This window comes from Pseudophryne corroboree, chromosome 3 (assembly GCF_028390025.1).
Source record: "Pseudophryne corroboree isolate aPseCor3 chromosome 3, aPseCor3.hap2, whole genome shotgun sequence".
Taxonomy (NCBI): domain Eukaryota; kingdom Metazoa; phylum Chordata; class Amphibia; order Anura; family Myobatrachidae; genus Pseudophryne; species Pseudophryne corroboree.
In genome coordinates this window covers 205,160,420-205,180,783 of record NC_086446.1, presented here as the reverse complement: position 1 = coordinate 205,180,783, position 20,364 = coordinate 205,160,420, and the positions used below count along the sequence as shown (strand labels likewise).

Genomic DNA, 20,364 nt, shown 5'->3' with positions numbered 1-20,364 from the left:
AAGTGACCCGTTTGGGTTTCCAAACAGGACTTTTCGCTATCGCGGCCATTACTTTGTGTGGCTAAACTCGACTACTATGTGCTCGCCCCGTGATCTCGCGTCACTACCAGCAAACTGCCACCTCCTGCCCACTAAACAGAAATCATCCAGACCAGGGTCATCAGTCTGATACAAACCCTCCTCTAAGAATTTGAGTTTGATGGCATCAAGGAAAATCCAGCTGGTGGGTTTGTCCATAATGGCCTAAGCAGAAGCATAGGTTGCATAGGTGGAAATTTGACCTCTACATGTAGAACAGTATAACCTGGTACAAGTAACTATAAAATCCTGCTTAATCTGTTTTCTTCTTCACTATATCCAGAATGTAGGAGGAGGGACATCGCTTATAAGAGTCACAGCAACAGACAAGGACAAAGGGCTGAACAGTGTTCTCTCTTACTACATCACACAAGGCAATGATGACCTTATTTTTCGAATGGATAGACTCACTGGTGAAATTGCAACTCGCCCATCTCCTCCTGATCGTGAAAAACAGAGCTTCTATCGGCTTATGGTTGTAGTGGAAGATGAAGGAACCCCAGCTCTCTCAGTGAGTACTTTAATATAAGTAATATCTTGCTCTAGAGCCAAAAGACCAGTGTTATTTTTTGTTATCTTTGATTCATAACATATTGATATTTATATCATTGATAATTATATAGAAGTAGTATATGCAGTAGTAGTGCTATCTGCTGTATTCTGTATTCTCCAACCACGAATATATTAGATACTGATCGGCAGTTGACTTTTTTTTTTTTACTTTGAAAGTTCCTTCTAAAACATACTTTCCTACTGTCCTGCAATTTCAGCCAGTTCTCCTGGACTCTTGGGAAAGTGGACCAGCTCACAGTGAAGTGGGTGCTCTGGGTGCTTGATAACCCAATGGGCAGTACATTGTGTCATTAAGCCCAGCCCCTTGAGCTTGATGATGTGACTTGCCACACACACCCCTCCCACTTCACCCGAATGTCTCACGTGGACTTCCCCTCTTGGGTTCTCCTGCACTGGAGGCATACTGTACAATGTTGCCAAGTATTTTCTAAACTTTGTATATGTGAGTTATAGTTTAACTGATTTTTATCAAGTGAATAGTCTGACCTCGCATACTGATATGACATCCTTATTTTCTACATTGTAACTTGGTAGATAGCAACAAGAAATGCTAAGTTTGTAATTAATGTAGCAGTCTACCCTACAGGCCTTTTCATGTGAGCAAGTTCGCCATACATATATTTAGGTTATTGGCTAAATTGAATTGCAAAGTTTATTGTCTGGTCACCACGTACTGTACTTTCAAGTTGACTGATGACTTCAAAAATACACTATATGGAGCTTATTGACTGACATGACTTCTCCAAACCCTCCAAATGGAAGAATATATTTAAACCGAATCTAATTTAGGTCATGCATGATTAGGAGAAGCACAATACAATTGTCAGGTAATTTATTTAAATGCAACAACATTGGCTTGCCAAACTGGCATACTGTATGTGTGGGAATTTTTTATTATTTTATGGTTTCAAACTTGTTCACCCTTAAGGGTATATTTACTAAAGTGTGAGGTTACAGAATGGAGATGTTTCTCATAGCAACCAATCAGATGCTAGCTATTACCTTTTAGAAGGTGCTAGATGAATAAGTAGAATCTGATTGGTTGCTATGGGCAACAGTTCTGCTTCTATATAACCACACTTTAGTAAAAGATACATGTGATATCCGAGGAGATGGGATGCCGGCGGTCATATGACCGACATCGGCATCCTGAAGTATGTAAAGTATGTTTAGCCTCCCCCCTTGCCCCCTAACACTATCCATCCCTTCCCACAGCCTAACCCTAACCTTCCCCCCCTCCCACAGCCTAACCCTAACCCTCCCTCGTGGTGCCTAAACCTATCCCCCCGTTCCCACAGACTAACCCTCACCCTCCCCGGGGATGCCTAAACCTAACCCCCCCTCCCAGCAGCAGTAACTCTCTCCTCCCCGCAGCCTAACCTTCCCTTCCCAGCTGCCTAACCCTAACTCTTCCGCCGCAGCCTAAACCTAATCTCCCCCCTCCTGCAGCATACCAACAAGGAGTCCCGGCAGAGGTCGATCGGGATTCCGACATTTGGGATCCTGGTGCCAGCATTTCAATCCATGTAGGGATGCTGGCGTCGGCATTCCGAGCAGTGGGCCTAATTCCGTAAGGATCGCATGCTGGAGGCTGCCCATTGCAGGGCAAGTCCGCCCAGCATGCTGACCACTGCCCCCCCCTCCCCCTCCTGATGAAGCAGAAATTGCGATCGCAATTCCTGCTTCATCGCAGAAATTTGGGATGCCTCCTGTTGGTGCAGCTTAGGTGCCCCCGCAGGAGGCCCGCCGCCATCTTCCTGCTCGCGGCGGCTGCATGTGATGTCATGCAGCCGCTGTGATCATGCCCCCGCTATGCTTCGTTCGCGCCGGCACGCCCCCATTTACAAGCCACACCCCTGCAACGCTCCGTCTCCGCCTAGGAGTCAGAGTGTTACCGCCCCCGCACCGCAAACGCCTGTGCCTGATTAACAGGCAGAGGTGTTCGCAATTTCTGAGGGGCACCGGCAGAAAGTGCGGCGCATGCAGGGCGAACGCAATAATTCCAATTAGATCGCGATTTGCAATGCAACCTCAATTAGCCCCAGTGTCAGGATTGCGACTGTCAGGATCCCGAACGCCGGTATCCTGAACGGACCCCTTTAGTAAATATACCCCTTAGTATTGAATTATTATATTTTCTCTTATGTCCTAGAGGATGCTGGGGACTCCGTAAGGACCATGGGGATAGACGGGCTCCGCAGGAGACATGGGCACTTTAAGAAAGACTTTAGGTCTGGGTGTTCACTGGCTCCTCCCTCTATGCCCCTCCTCCAGACCTCAGTTTACTTCTGTGCCCAGAGGAGACTGGGTGCATTACAGGGAGCTCTCCTGAGTTTCCTGTCAGAAAGTATATTTGTTAGGTTTTTTATTTTCAGGGAGCCTGCTGGCAACAGGCTCCCTGCATCGTGGGACTGAGGAGAGAGAAGCAGACCTACTTCTGTGAGTTTCAAGGCTCTGCTTCTTAGGCTACTGGACACCATTAGCTCCAGAGGGAGTCGGAACACAGGTCTCACCCTGGAGTTCGTCCCGGAGCCGCGCCGCCGTCCTCCTCACAGAGCCGGAAGATAGAAGCCGGGTGAGTATGAGAAGAAAAGAAGATTTCAGAGGCGGCAGAAGACTTCATGATCTTCACTGAGGTAACGCACAGCAGTAACGCTGTGCACCATTGCTCCCATACACCTCACACACGGCAGTCACTGTAAGGGTGCAGGGTGCAGGGGGGGCGCCCTGGGCAGCATATGAACCTCTCTTTGGCAAAAATATATATGTATACAGCTGGCCACTGTATATATATAAGAGCCCCCGCCAATTTTTAGTGTATTTGAGCGGGACAGAAGCCCGCCGCCGAGGGGGCGGGGCTTCTCCCTCAGCACTCACAGCGCCATTTTCTCCACAGCACAGCTGAGAGGAAGCTCCCCGGACTCTCCCCTGCTTATACCACAGTGAAAGAGGTTTTTAAAGAAGAGGGGGGGCACATAATTAGGCGCATATACATATATACACAGCGCTACTGGGTAAACATATATTTATTGTGTTTTTTCCTGGGTCATATAGCGCTGGGGTGTGTGCTGGCATACTCTCTCTCTGTCTCTCCAAAGGGCCTTGTGGGAGAACTGTCTTCAGATAAGAGGATTCCCTGAGTGTGTGGTATGTCGGTACGCGTGTGTCGACATGTCGGAGGTAAAAGGCTCTCCTAGAGAGGACGGGGAGCAAATTAATGTGGTGTCTCCGTCGACAACGCCGACACCTGACTGGATGGATATGTGGAATGTTTTAAGTGCTAATGTAAATTTATTGCACAAAAGATTAGAGGTACAGCCAGGGAGTCAACCCATGTCTGTCCCTATGTCGCAGGGACCTTCGGGGTCTCAAAAGCGCCCACTATCCCAAATAATAGACACAGATACCGACACGGATTCTGACTCCAGTGTCGACTACGATGATGCAAAATTACAGCCAAAATTGGCTAAATGTATTCGATATATGATTATTGCAATAAAGGATGTTTTGCATAGAGGAACCCCCTGTCCCTGACGCGAGGGTACACATGTATAAGGGAAAGAAACCTGAGGTAACCTTTCCCCCCTCACATGAGTTGAACGAATTATGTGAAGAAGCTTGGGAATCTCCAGACAAAAAACTGCAGATTCCCAAAAGGATTCTTATGGTGTATCCTTTCCCGCCAACGGACAGGATACGGTGGGAATCCTCCCCTAGGGTGGACAAAGCATTGACACGCTTATCCAAAAAGGTAGCCATCCCAAGATACGGCTTCCCTCAGGGATCCTGCTGACCGCAAGCAGGAGGTTACCTTGAAGTCCATTTGCACACATTCTGGTACCTTACTCAGACCGGCAATTGTGTCGGCCTGGGTTTGTAGCGCTGTAGCAGCTTGGACAGATACCTTATCAGCGGAAATTGAGATCCTAGATAAGGATACCATCTTATTGACCCTAGGGCATATAAAAGATGCTGTCTTATATATGAGAGATGCTCAAAGACGCTATGTCGATTTCTGTTAGACGAGACCTATGGACCCGGCAATGAACAGGTGATGCCGACTCAAAGAGGCATATGGAGGTTTTACCTTACAGGGGTCAGGAATTGTTTGGGGAAGGTTTCTCGGACCTGGTCTCCACAGCTACAGCTGGTAAATCTAATTGTTTGCCTTATATTCCCTCACAGCCTAAGAAAGCACCACATTACCAAATGCAGTCCTTTCGATCACAAAGAAACAAGAAAGTACGAGGTGCGTCCTTTCTTGCCAGAGATAAGGGCAGAGGGAAAAAGCTGCACAACACAGCTAGTTCCCAGGAACAGAAGTCCTTCCCGGCCTCTGCAAAATCCACCGCATGACGCTGGGGCTCCGTTAAATGAGTCCGCCCCAGTGGGGGCACGTCTTCGAATTTTCAGCCACATCATGGGTTCACTCGCAAGTGGATCCCTGGGCAATAAAAATTGTTTCTCAGGGTTACAAGCTGGAATTCGAAGAGGTGCCTCCTTGTTGATTTTTCAAATCGGCCCTGCCAGCTTCACCCCAGGAAGGGGAGATAGTGTTAAATGCAATTCACAAATTGTATCTTCAACAGGTGGTGGTCAAGGTTCCCCTGCTTTAACAAGGAAGGGGATATTACTCAACCCTGTTTGTAGTCCCGAAACCGGACGGTTCGATCAGACCCATATTAAATTTTAAAATTCCTGAACCTATAATTGAAAAGGTTCAAGTTCAAGATGGAATCGCTAAGAGCGGTCATCGCCAGCCTGGAAGGGGGGGATTTTATGGTATCTCTGGACATAAAGGATGCATACCTTCATGTTCCCATTTATCCACCTCATCAGGCGTACCTGAGATTTGCGGTACAGGATTGTCATTACCAATTTCAGACGTTGCCGTTTGGGCTTTCCACGGCCCCGAGGATTTTCACCAAGGTAATGGCGAAAATGATGGTGCTCCTGCGCAAGCAAGGTGTCACAATTATCCCGTACTTGGACGATCTCCTCATAAAAGCGAGATCAAGAGAGCAGTTACTGAACAGCGTATCACTTTCACTGAAGGTGTTATAGCAACACGGCTGGATCATCAATATCCCGAAGACACAGTTGGTTCCTACGACTCGTCTGACTTTTTTGGGCATGATTCTGGATACAGACCAGAAAAGGGTTTATCTTCCGATAGAAAAAGCTCAGGAACTCATGACTCTAGTCAGGAACCTATTGAAACCAAAACAGGTGTCAGTGCATCACTGCACTCGAGTCCTGGGAAAGATGGTGGCATCATATGAGGCCATTCCCTTCGGCAGACTCCATGCGAGGACTTTCCAGTGGGTTCTACTGGACAAGTGGTCCGGGTCACATCTACAGATTCATCAGTTAATCTCCCTGTTCCCCAGGGCCAGGGTATCTCTCCTGTGGTGGCTGCAGAGTGCTCACCTTCTAGAAGGCCGCAGGTTCGGCATTCAGGACTGGATCCTGGTGACCACGGACGCGAGCCTCCGAGGTTGGGGAGCAGTCACACAGGGAAGAAACTTCCAAGGTCTTTGGTCAAGTCAAGAGGCTTGTCTTCACATCTACATCCCGGAACTGAGGGCCATATACAATGCCCTACGTCAAGCAGAGACCTTACTGCGCGACCAACCAGTTCTGATCCAGTCAGACAACATCACCGCAGTGGCTCATGTAAACCGCCAAGGCGGCACAAGGAGCAGAGTGGCAATGGCGGAAGCCACCAGAATTCTTCGCTGGGCGGAAATTTATGTAAGCACACTGGCAGCAGTGTTCATTCCGGGAGTGGATAACTGGGAAGCAGACTTCTTCAGCAGACACGATCTGCATCCAGGAGAGTGGGGACTTCATCCGGAAGTCTTTGCACGGATTGCAAATCAGTGGGGACTACCCCAGATAGACATGATGGCGTTCCGCCTCAACAAAAAGCTACAGAGGTATTATGCCAGATCAAAAGATCCTCAGGCGGTAGCTGTAGATGCCCTAGTGACACCGTGGGTGTCCAGTCGGTCTATGTATTTCCTCCTCTTCCTCTCATACCCAAGGTGTTGAAAATAATAAGAAAGAGAGGAGTGAGAACAATTCTCGTTGTTCCAGATTGGCCACGAAGGACCTGGTATCCGGATCTGCAGGAAATGCTCGCAGAAGATCCGTGACCTCTTCGTCTAAGACAGGACCTGTTGCAACAGGGGCCCTGTCTGTTCCAAGACTTACCGCAGCTGCGTTTGACGGCATGGCGGTTGAACGCCGGATCCTAGCGGAAAAAGGCATTCTGGATGAGGTCATTCCTACGCTGATAAAGGCTAGGAAGGACATGACTTCTAAACATTATCACCGTATACGGCGAAAATATGTTTCTTGGTGTGAGGCCAGGAATGCTCCTATGGAAGAATTCCATCTGGGCCGTTTCCTTCACTTCCTACAAACTGGAGTGAATCTGGGCCTAAAATTAGGCTCCATTAAGGTTCAGATTTCGGCCTTATGCATTTTCTTTCAAAAAGAATTGGCTTCTCTCCAGAAGTACAGACTTTTGTGAAGGGAGTGCTGCATATTCAGCCTCCTTTTGTACCTCCGGTGGCGCCTTGGGACCTTAACGTGGTGTTGAGTTTCCTTAAGTTCCTTAAGTCCATAAAAGCCCCTATTTGGTTTTCCATATGGATAGAGCGGAATTGAGGACTCGTCCTCAATCCTTGCCTATGGTGGTGTAATCTTTTCATATGAACCAACCTATTGTGGTGCCTGTGGCTACACGTGACTTGGAGGATTCCGAGTCCCTTGATGTGGTCAGGGCTTTGAAAATTTACGTGGCCAGAACGGCTAGAGTCAGAAAAACAGAAGCACTGTTTGTCCTGTATGCAGCCAACAAGGTTGGTGCCCTGCCTCAAAGCAGACTATTGCTCACTGGATCTGTAACACGATTCAGCAGGCACATTCTACGGCAGGATTGCCGTTACCAAAATCGGTCAAGGCCCATTCCACTAGGAAGGTGGGGTCGTCTTGGGCGGCTGCCCGAGGGGTCTCGGCACTACAGCTGTGCCGAGCTGCTACTTGGTCGGGTTCAAACACCTTTGCAAAGTTTTATAAGTTTGAGACCCTGGCTGAGGAGGACCTCCTGTTTGCTCAATCGGTGCTGCAGAGTCATCCGCACTCTCCCGCCCGTTTGGGAGCTTTGGTATAATCCCCATGGTCCTTACGGAGTCCCCAGCATCCTCTAGGACGTAAGAGAAAATAAGATTTTAAACCTACCGGTAAATCTTTTTCTCGTAGTCCGTAGAGGATGCTGGGCGCCCGTCCCAAGTGTGGACTAATTCTGCAAGACTTGTATATAGTTTTGTTTACATAAGGGTTTTGTTCTAGTTTTCATCGGTCTTGGACTGATGCTATGTTATTTTCATACTGTTAACTGGTTAGTATATCACAAGTTATACGGTGTGATTGGTGTGGCTGGTACGAATCTTGCCCTTGGATTAATAAAAATCCTTTCCTCGTACTGTCCGTCTCCTCTGGGCACAGTTTCTCTAACTGAGGTCTGGAGGAGGGGCATAGAGGGAGGAGCCAGTGCACACCCATACCTAAAGTTCTTTCTTAAAGTGCCCATGTCTCCTGCGGAGCCCCTCTATCCCCATGGTCCTTACGGAGTCCCCAGCATCCTCTACGGACTACGAGAAAAAGATTTACCGGTAGGTTTAAAATCTTATTTTTACTGCTAGGCAGTAAAAAAAAATTAAAAGAAATTGCCATTTTAAGGGCATACATTTTCATAAGACATCTGTGAAATTAAAATTTTCCAGTGGCAAACCTCATCTATTATAAGGCATACTTGCCTACTTTTGAAAAAGTATTTCAGGGAGATTGTGAAAATAACACCTATCAGCGCGGGCATGTACTGCTACATCTGAGAGGCGTGTCATGAAAATGACTTGCATCCAAATGTAAATGAGCCCCAAAGTCAGTAAGATCTATTTGTTGAAGAAAAGACACTGATATTTTGCAGGATTTGTTTGTGTATTGTGTTTTACAAGAGGTTCCATATACTGTAAGTGGCCACAAGAAACCTTTAAAATGCATGTAGCCATAGGGATCATTGTGTCTTATAACTAATTCAGGGAAATGGCGCTGATGATCCCATTTAAATGTATGTATCTATGATTTTTTTTTTTTTCAGGGAGATTGAGGGACCATTCAGGGAGTGAGGGAGATTACTACTATTTCAGGGAGTCTCCTGCAGAATGAGGGAGGGTAGGCAACTATGTTATAAGGTTTAAGTGATCCTAAGTGGAATTCGTTCACAAAGCTATTATTATTCTGGTATTGAGTAGAGGGGGGATGAAATCAAGATTAATGTTAGAAAATATTGTTATATTTGAACTATCAGATGCTTTTAAACAATCTCCCAGTTGATGAATTTGAAAAATAATGGTAAAGAAAATAAAATATTAAGTAAAAATAAAAAGAAGCCGTATAGATGATCCATTTGCCTTTTAGCTTTATTCTTAAGGTGGGTACACACTGGCCGATATATGTCGGCCGTTCTCTTGAACGGCCGATATATCGTGGGTCCGTCGGCCGGTATGTACGGGCGATATGTCTGTGAACTCCGTCGTTCACAGACATATTGCGTCTGCCCCGCAGCACAGCCGATATATCCACTGATATATTGGCGCGTCGCTGCGTGGGTACGGGCGGCCGGCGGCGATTGACAGCTGACGTCAGTCCCCGACGGATCGGGCAGTGTGTATGCACAGCACACTGCCCGATCCGTCCATAGAGATATATGTGCAGATCAATTGATCGGCAGATATAACTATCAGTGTGTACCCACCTTTAGTTTTGTATTACTGAATTCAAATCTAGATAGCACTGTATTTCCTCTTTTATGATGGTAAAGAACAAATAATAAAGCTTTGTAGTCTTCTCTGTGCCATATTCACCCGTGTGCAGCCCTACCCTATACCACGTCATAAAACAGCTCTCTAATGTACAGTAGTAATAGTAAACTCAACATGACTATGTAAAATGCTTCACCTACATTTACTTAGTTTTAACTGGGTAAATGGGCATCTAACAATGGCTAAACAACCAAATATTAAAAAGAGCAAAGATAAATTCAGAAGTTATTTCTCATTATTGCCTCAAGCTGCATACAAACAGGGCAATATATTAGCCATTCAAGTGAATGGCCAATATATCGCAAACTGGTCGGCAGGTGTGTACACCAGATATATCTGTGAATGACGTCATTGACCGACTTTTCGCGATGGCTGTGCAGCACAATCTGAATATATATCTGCGCATCTAACTGTGTGTACTACACTTGCTGTGGGCACTGAAGTCAAAACTGCGTGGACACATTCAAATGCCTGCCCAGTTTTGATATCTATACGGCACATTGAGTGTTCGACTGGTAACTGTGTATACTTACCTAAATTGGCCACTCTGGCGCAGCGATGGCCAGTTGGCTATAAAGTCACCCAGGTGTGTACCCAGCTTTAGACGTGTATGACAAAGCTAGTGAATACAGAGATTCGCAGAGATATATGGTTTCATGTTGGTAACTGTATTTCTATGGTGGATAAGATTTACATACAGTATGATGTGCTGACACCTGTGTGAAACTGGTTGTCTTGTTTCAGTTTATATTATCTGTCTGTCTGTCTATCCATGTATTAAAGCTATGTTTCATTATAAAGCCACACAACTGTTACCTAATGTAAAAATTAGAGATGTGCACCGGAAATTTTTCGGGTTTTGGTTTTGGGTTCGGTTCCGCGGCCGTGTTTTGGGTTCGAACGCGTTTTGGCAAAACCTCACCGAATTTTTTTTTGTCGGATTCGGGTGTGTTTTGGATTCGGGTGTTTTTTTCAAAAAACCCTAAAAAACAGCTTAAATCATAGAATTTGGGGGTCATTTTGATCCCAAAGTATTATTAACCTCAATAACCATAATTTCCACTCATTTTCAGTCTATTCTGAACACCTCACACCTCACAATATTATTTTTAGTCCTAAAATTTGCACCGAGGTCGCTGGATGACTAAGCTCAGCGACCCAAGTGGCCGAGACAAACACCTGGCCCATCTAGGAGTGGCACTGCAGTGTCACGCAGGATGGCCCTTCCAAAAAACACTCCCCAAACAGCACATGACGCAAAGAAAAATGAAAGAAAAAAGAGGTGCAAGATGGAATTGTCCTTGGGCCCTCCCACCCACCCTTATGTTGTATAAACAGGACATGCACACTTTAACCAACCCATCATTTCAGTGACAGGGTCTGCCACACGACTGTGACTGAAATGACGGGTTGGTTTGGACCCCCACCAAAAAAGAAGCAATTAATCTCTCCTTGCACAAACTGGCTCTACAGAGGCAAGATGTCCACCTCATCATCATCCTCCGATTCATCACCGTGTACATCCCCCTCCTCACAGATTATCAATTCGTCCCCACTGGAATCCACCAACACAGCTCCCTGTGTACTTTGTGGAGGCAATTGCTGCTGGTGAATGTCTCCATGGAGGAATTGATTATAATTCATTTTAATGAACATCATCTTCTCCACATTTTCTGGAAGTAACCTCGTACGCCGATTGCTGACAAGGTGAGCGGCGGCACTAAACACTCTTTCGGAGTACACACTTGTGGGAGGGCAACTTAGGTAGAATAAAGCCAGTTTGTGCAAGGGCCTCCAAATTGCCTCTTTTTCCTGCCAGTATACGTACGGACTGTCTGACGTGCCTACTTGGATGCGGTCACTCATATAATCATCCACCATTCTTTCAATGGGGAGAGAATCATATGCAGTGACAGTAGACGACATGTCCGTAATCGTTGGCAGGTCCTTCAGTCCGGACCAGATGTCAGCATCAGCAGTCGCTCCAGACTGCCCTGCATCACCGCCAGCGGGTGGGCTCGGAATTCTGAGCCTTTTCCTCACACCCCCAGTTGCGGGAAAATGTGAAGGAGGAGATGTTGACAGGTCGCGTTCCGCTTGACTTGACAATTTTCTCACCAGCAGTTCTTTGAACCCCTGCAGACTTGTGTCTGCCGGAAAGAGAGATACAACGTAGGTTTTAAATCTAGGATCGAGCACGGTGGCCAAAATGTAGTGCTCTGATTTCAACAGATTGACCACCCGTGAATCCTTGTTAAGCGAATTAAGGGCTCCATCCACAAGTCCCACATGCCTAGCGGAATCGCTCTGTGTTAGCTCCTCCTTCAATGTCTCCAGCTTCTTCTGCAAAAGCCTGATGAGGGGAATGACCTGACTCAGGCTGGCAGTGTCTGAACTGACTTCACGTGTGGCAAGTTCAAAAGGTTGCAGAACCTTGCACAACGTTGAAATCATTTTCCACTGCGCTTGAGACAGGTGCATTCCACCTCCTATATCGTGCTCAGTTGTAGAGGCTTGAATGGCCTTTTGCTGCTCCTCCAACCTCTGAAGCATATAGAGGGTTGAATTCCACCTCGTTACCACTTCTTGCTTCAGATGATGGCAGGGCAGGTTCAGGCGTTTTTGGTGTTGCTCCAGTCTTCTGTACGTGGTGCCTGTACGCCGAAAGTGTCCCGCAATTCTTCTGGCCACCGACAGCATCTCTTGCACGCCCCTCTCGTTTTTTAAATAATTCTGCACCACCAAATTCAAGGTATGTGCAAAACATGGGACGTGATGGAATTTGCCCATATTTAATGCACACACAATATTGCTGGCGTTGTCCGATGCCACAAATCCACAGGAGAGTCCAATTGGGGTAAGCCATTCTGCGATGATCTTCCTCAGTTGCCGTAAGAGGTTTTTAGCTGTGTGCGTATTCTGGAAAGCGGTGATACAAAGCGTAGCCTGCCTAGGAAAGAGTTGGCGTTTGCGAGATGCTGCTACTGGTGCCGCCGCTGCTGTTCTTGCGGCGGGAGTCCATACATCTACCCAGTGGGCTGTCACAGTCATATAGTCCTGAGTCTGCCCTGCTCCACTTGTCCACATGTCCGTGGTTAAGTGGACATTGGGTACAACTGCATTTTTTAGGACACTGGTGAGTCTTTTTCTGAGGTCTGTGTACATTTTCGGTATCGCCTGCCTAGAGAAATGGAACCTAGATGGTATTTGGTACCGGGGACACAGTACCTCAAACAAGTCTATAGTTGGCTCTGCAGTAATGATGGATACCGGAACCACGGTTCTCACCGCCCAGGATGCCAAGGCCTCAGTTATCCGCTTTGCAGCAGGATGACTGCTGTGATATTTCATCTTCCTCGCAAAGGACTGTTGGACAGTCAATTGTTTGGTGGAAGTAGTAAAAGTGGTCTTACGACTTCCCCTCTGGGATGACCATCGACTCCCAGCAGCAACAACAGCAGCGCCAGCAGCAGTAGGCGTTACATGCAAGGATGCATCGGAGGAATCCCAGGCAGGAGAGGACTCGTCAGAATTGCCAGTGACATGGCCTGCAGGACTATTGGCATTCCTGGGGAAGGAGGAAATTGACACTGAGGGAGTTGGTGGGGTGGTTTGCGTGAGCTTGGTTACAAGAGGAAGGGATTTACTGGTCAGTGGACTGCTTCCGCTGTCGCCCAAAGTTTTTGAACTTGTCACTGACTTATGATGAATGCGCTGCAGGTGACGTATAAGGGAGGATGTTCCGAGGTGGTTAACGTCCTTACCCCTACTTATTACAGCTTGACAAAGGCAACACACGGCTTGACAAATGTTGTCCGCATTTCTGTTGAAATACTTCCACACTGAAGAGCTGATTTTTTTGGTATTTTCACCAGGCATGTCAATGGCCATATTCCTCCCACGGACAACAGGTGTCTCCCCGTGTGCCTGACTTAAACAAACCACCTCACCATCAGAATCCTCCTGGTCAATTTCCTCCCCAGCGCCAGCAACACCCATATCCTCCTCATCCTGGTGTACTTCAACACTGACATCTTCAATCTGACTATCAGGAACTGGACTGCGGGTGCTCCTTCCAGCACTTGCAGGGGGCGTGCAAATGATGGAAGGCGCATGCTCTTCACGTCCAGTGTTGGGAAGGTCAGGCATCGCAACCGACACAATTGGACTCTCCTTGTGGATTTGTGATTTCGAAGAACGCACAGTTCTTTGCTGTGCTTTTGCCAGCTTAAGTCTTTTCATTTTTCTAGCGAGAGGCTGAGTGCTTCCATCCTCATGTGAAGCTGAACCACTAGCCATGAACATAGGCCAGGGCCTCAGCCGTTCCTTGCCACTCCGTGTGGTAAATGGCATATTGGCAAGTTTACGCTTCTCCTCCGACGATTTTATTTTAGATTTTTGAGTCCTTTTTTTACTGATATTTGGTGTTTTGGATTTTACATGCTCTGTACTATGACATTGGGCATCGGCCTTGGCAGACGACGTTGATGGCATTTCATCGTCTCGGCCATGACTAGTGGCAGCAGCTTCAGCACGAGGTGGAAGTGGATCTTGATCTTTCCCTATTTTTGGAACCTCAACATTTTTGTTCTCCATATTTTAATAGGCACAACTAAAAGGCACCTCAGGTTTACAATGGAGATGGATGGATGGATACTAGTATACTTATGGATGACGAGCGACTGCCGACACAGAGGTAGCTACAGCCGTGGACTACCGTACTGCGTCTGCTAGTATAGACTGGATGATAATGATATAAAAAATATATATATATCACTACTGCAGGACAGGTATATATTGTATAATGACGGACCTGCTGGACACTGTCAGCACTGCAGACTCCTAAACTACTAGTATGAAGAAGATAGAAAAAAAAAAACCACCACAGGTAGGTATACAATTATGGACGAGCGACTGCCGACACAGAGGTAGCTACAGCCGTGGACTACCGTACTGCGTCTGCTAGTATAGACTGGATGATAATGATATAAAAATATATATATATATCACTACTGCAGGACAGGTATATATTGTATAATGACGGACCTGCTGGACACTGTCAGCACTGCAGACTCCTAAACTACTAGTATGAAGAAGATAGAAAAAAAAAAAAACACCACAGGTAGGTATACAATTATGGACGAGCGACTGCCGACACAGAGGTAGCTACAGCCGTGGACTACCGTACTGCGTCTGCTAGTATAGACTGGATGATAATGATATAAAAAATATATATATATCACTACTGCAGGACAGGTATATATTGTATAATGACGGACCTGCTGGACACTGTCAGCACTGCAGACTCCTAAACTACTAGTATGAAGAAGATAGAAAAACAAAACAAAACACCACAGGTAGGTATACAATTATGGACGAGCGACTGCCGACACAGAGGTAGCTACAGCCGTGGACTACCGTACTGCGTCTGCTAGTATAGACTGGATGATAATGATATAAAAAATATATATATATCACTACTGCAGGACAGGTATATATTGTATAATGACGGACCTGCTGGACACTGTCAGCACTGCAGACTCCTAAACTACTAGCATGAAGAAGATAGAAATATAATGAATGACGGACCTGCTGGACACTGTCAGCAGAATGCGTTTATATATAGAATTAAAAAAAAAACACCACACGAGTGTTTAACTTTTTCAGGCAGACAATATACTGGTGGTAACTGCTGGTCAGTCACACTGGCACTCTGGCAGCAAAAGTGTGCACTGTTAAATATGTACTCCTGCTATAACTGCTCCCCAGTCTCCCCCACAATTAAGCTGTGTGAGCAGTGAGCACTACTCAGCACAGTCAGATATACATAGATGATATTATCATGCAGCACACTGAGGCTGAGCACAGATATGGTATGTGACTGTGTATCGTTTTTTTTCAGGCAGAGAACGGATTATATTAAATAATAAATAAAACTGGTGGTCACCACTAGTATAACTATCAGCAAAACTCTGCACTCTCTGAGTACTCCTAATGCTCCAGTAAATCAAGTGTCTCACTCTCTATCTAAACGGAGAGGACGCCAGCCACGTCCTCTCCCTATCAATCTCAATGCATGTGTGAAAATGGCGGCGACGCGCGGCTCCTTATATAGAATCCGAGTCTCGCGATAGAATACGAGCCTCGCGAGAATCCGACAGCGGGATGATGACGTTCGGGCGCGCTCGGGTTAGCCGAGCAAGGGGGGAAGATCCGAGTCTGCCTCGGACCCGTGTAAAAAGCGTGAAGTTCGGGGGGGTTCGGATTCCGAGGAACCGAACCCGCTCATCTCTAGTAAAAATACGTATAACGTTTTAGGGGTCGGAATATCTAGCGGTGATAGCCCCTGCTTTCTGTGTTTCTGGTGGAAAACTGTTAATTCTGCTTCTAACTTTTTAACAAGAGAGAAACTGCTGGGACAATACCAAAGTTACCGCAGTCCCTCCGATTTCTCATTGTATCGGTGCCCCATAGCCTGCTTTAGGGAATGCAAAGTACGATCAATTTAATAAACTGAAATGCATAGTTGTTCGCAGGTTGAGGTAAACATCGAATGCCATCTCAGGATGACATTGTACATACCATATGATTCAGGGTCCACTTTACTAGGAAGTAGTACTTTGTATTTCTGTATTGCTGCGGTTTGTGGTGATGCGGAATGTTATGTACCACAGCAAAATGGGGGAATATGATATATAGGCTCCTAGTGTATATAGTGCATGGTGTGATCAGGGCTGTTTGACGCCAATATCGCACCCAGTGTGAAAATGCAGGTAAACAGGAGGGAGTGCTCAAACAGGTCTGCGGCAGCTGGCGGCCAGTCGACAGCAATGTAGCCAGCAGGGAGGGTTGGGGGCTGGCCCCTCAAAATGGCCCTGGGTGTCATAAATTTGAAATCCTAGGGGCTCTCTGCTACTGAGCAGGCATAGGCAGTGCTTAAAGTGGTCCTAGAGAGGTGGTGGAACTCACCCCCCTCCCCACGGTGCCCATGTAATAAAGGTATTGCGCGCGCGGCAAAAAGGTGGTGCGGTCTCAAAAAGAAAGGGGCGTGGTCACACAATAGTAATAATGCCCACAGTAGTAGCACCCAAGTGTAAATTTTGAAGTGGGGGTATGGAAAAGTGAAGGTTGTAATTATGTGCGCGCCGATGGCGTGCGCGCTCCTGAAAAAAGGGCAGGACCACGCAAAAGGGGGCGTGCCCTTCAGTGTGGTTTACCACACCATATACCCCTTATACACATTATGCACCACAATAATAGGACCCCTTTCACATTATAGCACACAGTATGAGCCGATATTCACATTATAGCACACAGTATGAGCCGAAATTCACATTATACCACACAGTATGAGCCGAGATTTATATTACACCACACAGTATGAGCCAAATTCACATTACACCACACAGTATAAGCCGAAATTCACATTATAGCACACGGTATGAGCCGAAATTCACATTATAGCACACGGTATGAGCCGAAATTCACATTATAGCACACAGAATGAGCCGAAATTCACATTATAGAGTGACAGAGTGACAGGGAGAGTGACAGCACGGACATGGAAAATGACAGCAGGGACATGCAAAGTGACAGCAGGGGCATACAGTAGGGACTAGGGAGAAAGGCAGCAGGGTAAGATTACCTGTTTAGCTGGGCCTCGGAGATAGTGCGGAGGAGGAGGCTGTGGGCATGCAGAGGTCCGAGGGCGGGGCGGCAGAGGAGGCTGAGGGCGGCTGCAGTGGATCGGGAACCAGGCTGGCTTTATTATCACTGCCGCCGCATCGAGCTCCTGTGACCACGGTGCTAATATTTCAAAACTGCTGCAGACCGGCAGCCAATCAGCGACAGATTTGAACTAGTAGCGCCACGGTCACAGGAGCGCGATGCGGCGGCAGGGATTATAAAGCCAGCCTGGTCCCAGATCCGCTGCAGCTGGGAGTCTGGAACCAGGGCTTCCAGTGCGGCAGCGATGGTAGGGGCGGAGCGACGGAGGGCGGACCGTGAACTCAGCTTCTTTGTCGGCCCATACAGTAATGCCCACAGCAGTAGCACCCCTTATACTATGCCCACAGTAGTAGTGCCCCTTATGCAATACCCGCAATAGTAGTGCGCCTTATGACCCCAGGAGTGGTGCCCCTTATGACGTGTCCCCTTTACAATGCCCTCATTAGAGGTGCACCCCATCAGTAATGCCCTTAATGGTAATGCCCGTGTAGTATTGCCCCCAATAGTAATGTTGCCTGTAGTAATGCCCCCAGTCGTTTAGCCCCCTGTAGTTTACCCCCTGTAGTCATGCACCCACTGGTAATGCCCCTGCAGTTATGACCCCAGTAATTTACTCCCCCCCTTTAGTTTAGCCTTCCAGTGGTAATGCCCCCAGTAGTTTTGCCCCATGTAGTTTAGACCCCAGTGGTACTGCCCCCTGCAGTTGTGTCCCCAGTTGTTTAGCCCCTGTAGTTTATCCTCCATGTAGTTTGCCCCCATTAGTAATGCCCCCAGTAGTTTGCCCCCTTGTAGTAATGCCCCCTGTAGTTATACCCCCAGTAGTTTAGCTCCTGTAGTTTTGCCCCCTTGTAGTTTAGCCCCCAGTAGTAATGCTGCCAGTAGTTTAGCCCCCCTGTAGTTTGCCTTCTTGTAGTAATGCCCCCAGCAGTAAAGCCCCCCAGTAGTTTGCCCCTTTGTAGTTTGTCCCCAGTATTAAAGCCCCCAGTAGTTTGCCCCAGTAGTTTGACCCTCTGTAGTATAGCCCCACAGTAGTTTGCCCCTAGTAGTATAGCCCCCCAGTAGTTTGCCCCTCTGTAGTATAGCCCCCCAGTAGTTTACCTGTCTGTAGTATAGCCCCCCAGTAGTTTGCCCCTCTGTCGTATAGCCCCCCAGTAGTTTGGACCCTCTGTAGTATAGCCCCCCAGTAGTTTGCCCCTCTGTAGTATAGCCCCCCAGTAGTTTGCCCCTCTGTCGTATAGCCCCCCAGTAGTTTGGCCCCTCTGTAGTATAGCCCCCCAGTAGTTTGGCCCCTCTGTAGTATAGCACCCCAGTAGTTTGGCCCCAGTAGTATAGCCCCCCCCAATAACAGCGCCGCTAGTAGTACACATATGGGAGGGGAAAGGCACCATATTTACCAAGCCCCGCTCCCGCCGCAGTCCTCTCTGGGCGTCCGCTCCTCGGCACTATGGGAGAGGCGTCATGACGTCTCTCCCATAGCGCGTACTGACAGAGCCGAAGGCAGGAGCTCAGTACTGAGCTCCTGCCTCCGGCTGCCGCTGTGCGGGGAAAGCCGGGCACCGCTGGTAACAGCAGCCGCCCGGCATCTGCCTGCAGCGCCGGGACATCGGGTTAGGTGAGCCGGGGGAGGCGGAACTGCGTTCCGTCTTCAAGTGGAACTGACGGAACGCAGTTCCGGCCCATTCCGGCTCACTTTAACCCCTGGGCATAGGTATATCATTCACAATGTGCTACAACCCCCATTATAAATTGTTTTCTTGTTGCATGTAATGCTATGACATAGTATTACAATGTACAGATGGAGCCCTCTTCATCTTTGCCTTTAATAGGATTAACTGAGACTGGGCAGTCAGACTTAATCCCCTGCTGTAATGACTTAATCCCCTGCTGTATTGTTCTCTCTGTATTGTATTGCAGCTGAGAACAATAGATGAAAAGCTTATGCTAATAAACCTTGGTGCACCTAGGCACAGCAGAGAAGCCAAGATGAGCGTGTCTCCATCTGTATATATGCTCCTGCTTCAATAGCCCAAATAACAGTAAATCTAAGAGTAATTGTTGTATTGGCAATACTAAAACACACATTACCAAAGAGAAATATTTATATCGCTGAATACATAGGTGTCGGAACAGGAAAGGGGGGAGGGTGGGTGGCTATCAATGTACTCAGTTGCAGGGCACAGTGCAGCTGCCATCTAGGGTTACCATGGGCAGTGTCAGTACGGAGAAAATCACCTTTCAGGCTGCTCCTTCCTCTCCACGGCCCTGCTCCTTGCTCCAGCCCCTACAGTGTGTGGCTATTTACTGTTGGTTGGGCTCTTCTCTGGGATTTGCCCTGTGCCCTTCTCATCTCCAACTTCATGTTCCTCCCCTCTTCCCCCTCAGCTCCCCCTTCATTCTTTCTCTACCACCCTCCCCCACTCGGATAGAGATATACAAATATATATTTTGCTGTCTCTGTCATGTAAGTGGTGTGGTGAGTAAGTGCAACTGCCCCTGGAGGGCGACATTCAGCAATTTAGGAGCACCAAAAGGAATTGATATCTTCCCCCCCCCCCCCCCCTCCCCACCTAAAAAGATTGTGGCGCCTTTGTCTGGACATTATTTAGGTATAAGAATACAGCTGTACTTGCTGCTAACATAATATCAAAATGCATACAGTAACTCTCCGTTAACTTATTTTGGCCATTTTGAGTGACATGTTTACAATACTTACGAAGCTTTTCAACTGCAGTTGTCCTGTGCTCCACCTTGCAGATGTTTATGTGGTTGTGGGCAAGATGAATGGGTGTTTCCTTCTCTGTATGTATGTATGTATGTGTGTGTGTGTGTGTGTGTGTGTGTGTGTGTGTGTGTAGTGTCCCTTATAGCGCTGAATAAGGCTGTGAATGGAGCCCCTTTCCTGCACCGTGAGTCTCCAGTATGAATCATTCTGGTTGTTCCTTTTCTACTAGATAATCAGACCTACAGTATTATTTGTTTTCTTTAGTGTGAAAACCACATGGGAAACCTGAACAAGCCAACTCATAATTTTTTATTTTATATTCCAGGTGTTTCCTCTGCAACTTTCTGCAAAATGAGTTACAGCATGGTGAAA

The 20,364-nt window shown here is 47.2% G+C and overlaps 1 protein-coding gene across 5 annotated transcripts in view; it reads left to right on the top strand.

Annotated features, from left to right (window-relative positions):
• Window positions 1–20,364, top strand: part of CDH23 (cadherin related 23) — a 1,868,204-nt gene that overhangs the window by 1,614,101 nt on the left and 233,739 nt on the right. For all 5 annotated transcript variants that reach the window (XM_063958779.1, XM_063958778.1, XM_063958781.1 and 2 more), the window contains one exon: window positions 362–589. In XM_063958779.1, coding sequence (XP_063814849.1) covers window positions 362–589 — 228 coding nt within the window. The remainder of the gene's footprint in view (window positions 1–361; window positions 590–20,364) is intronic.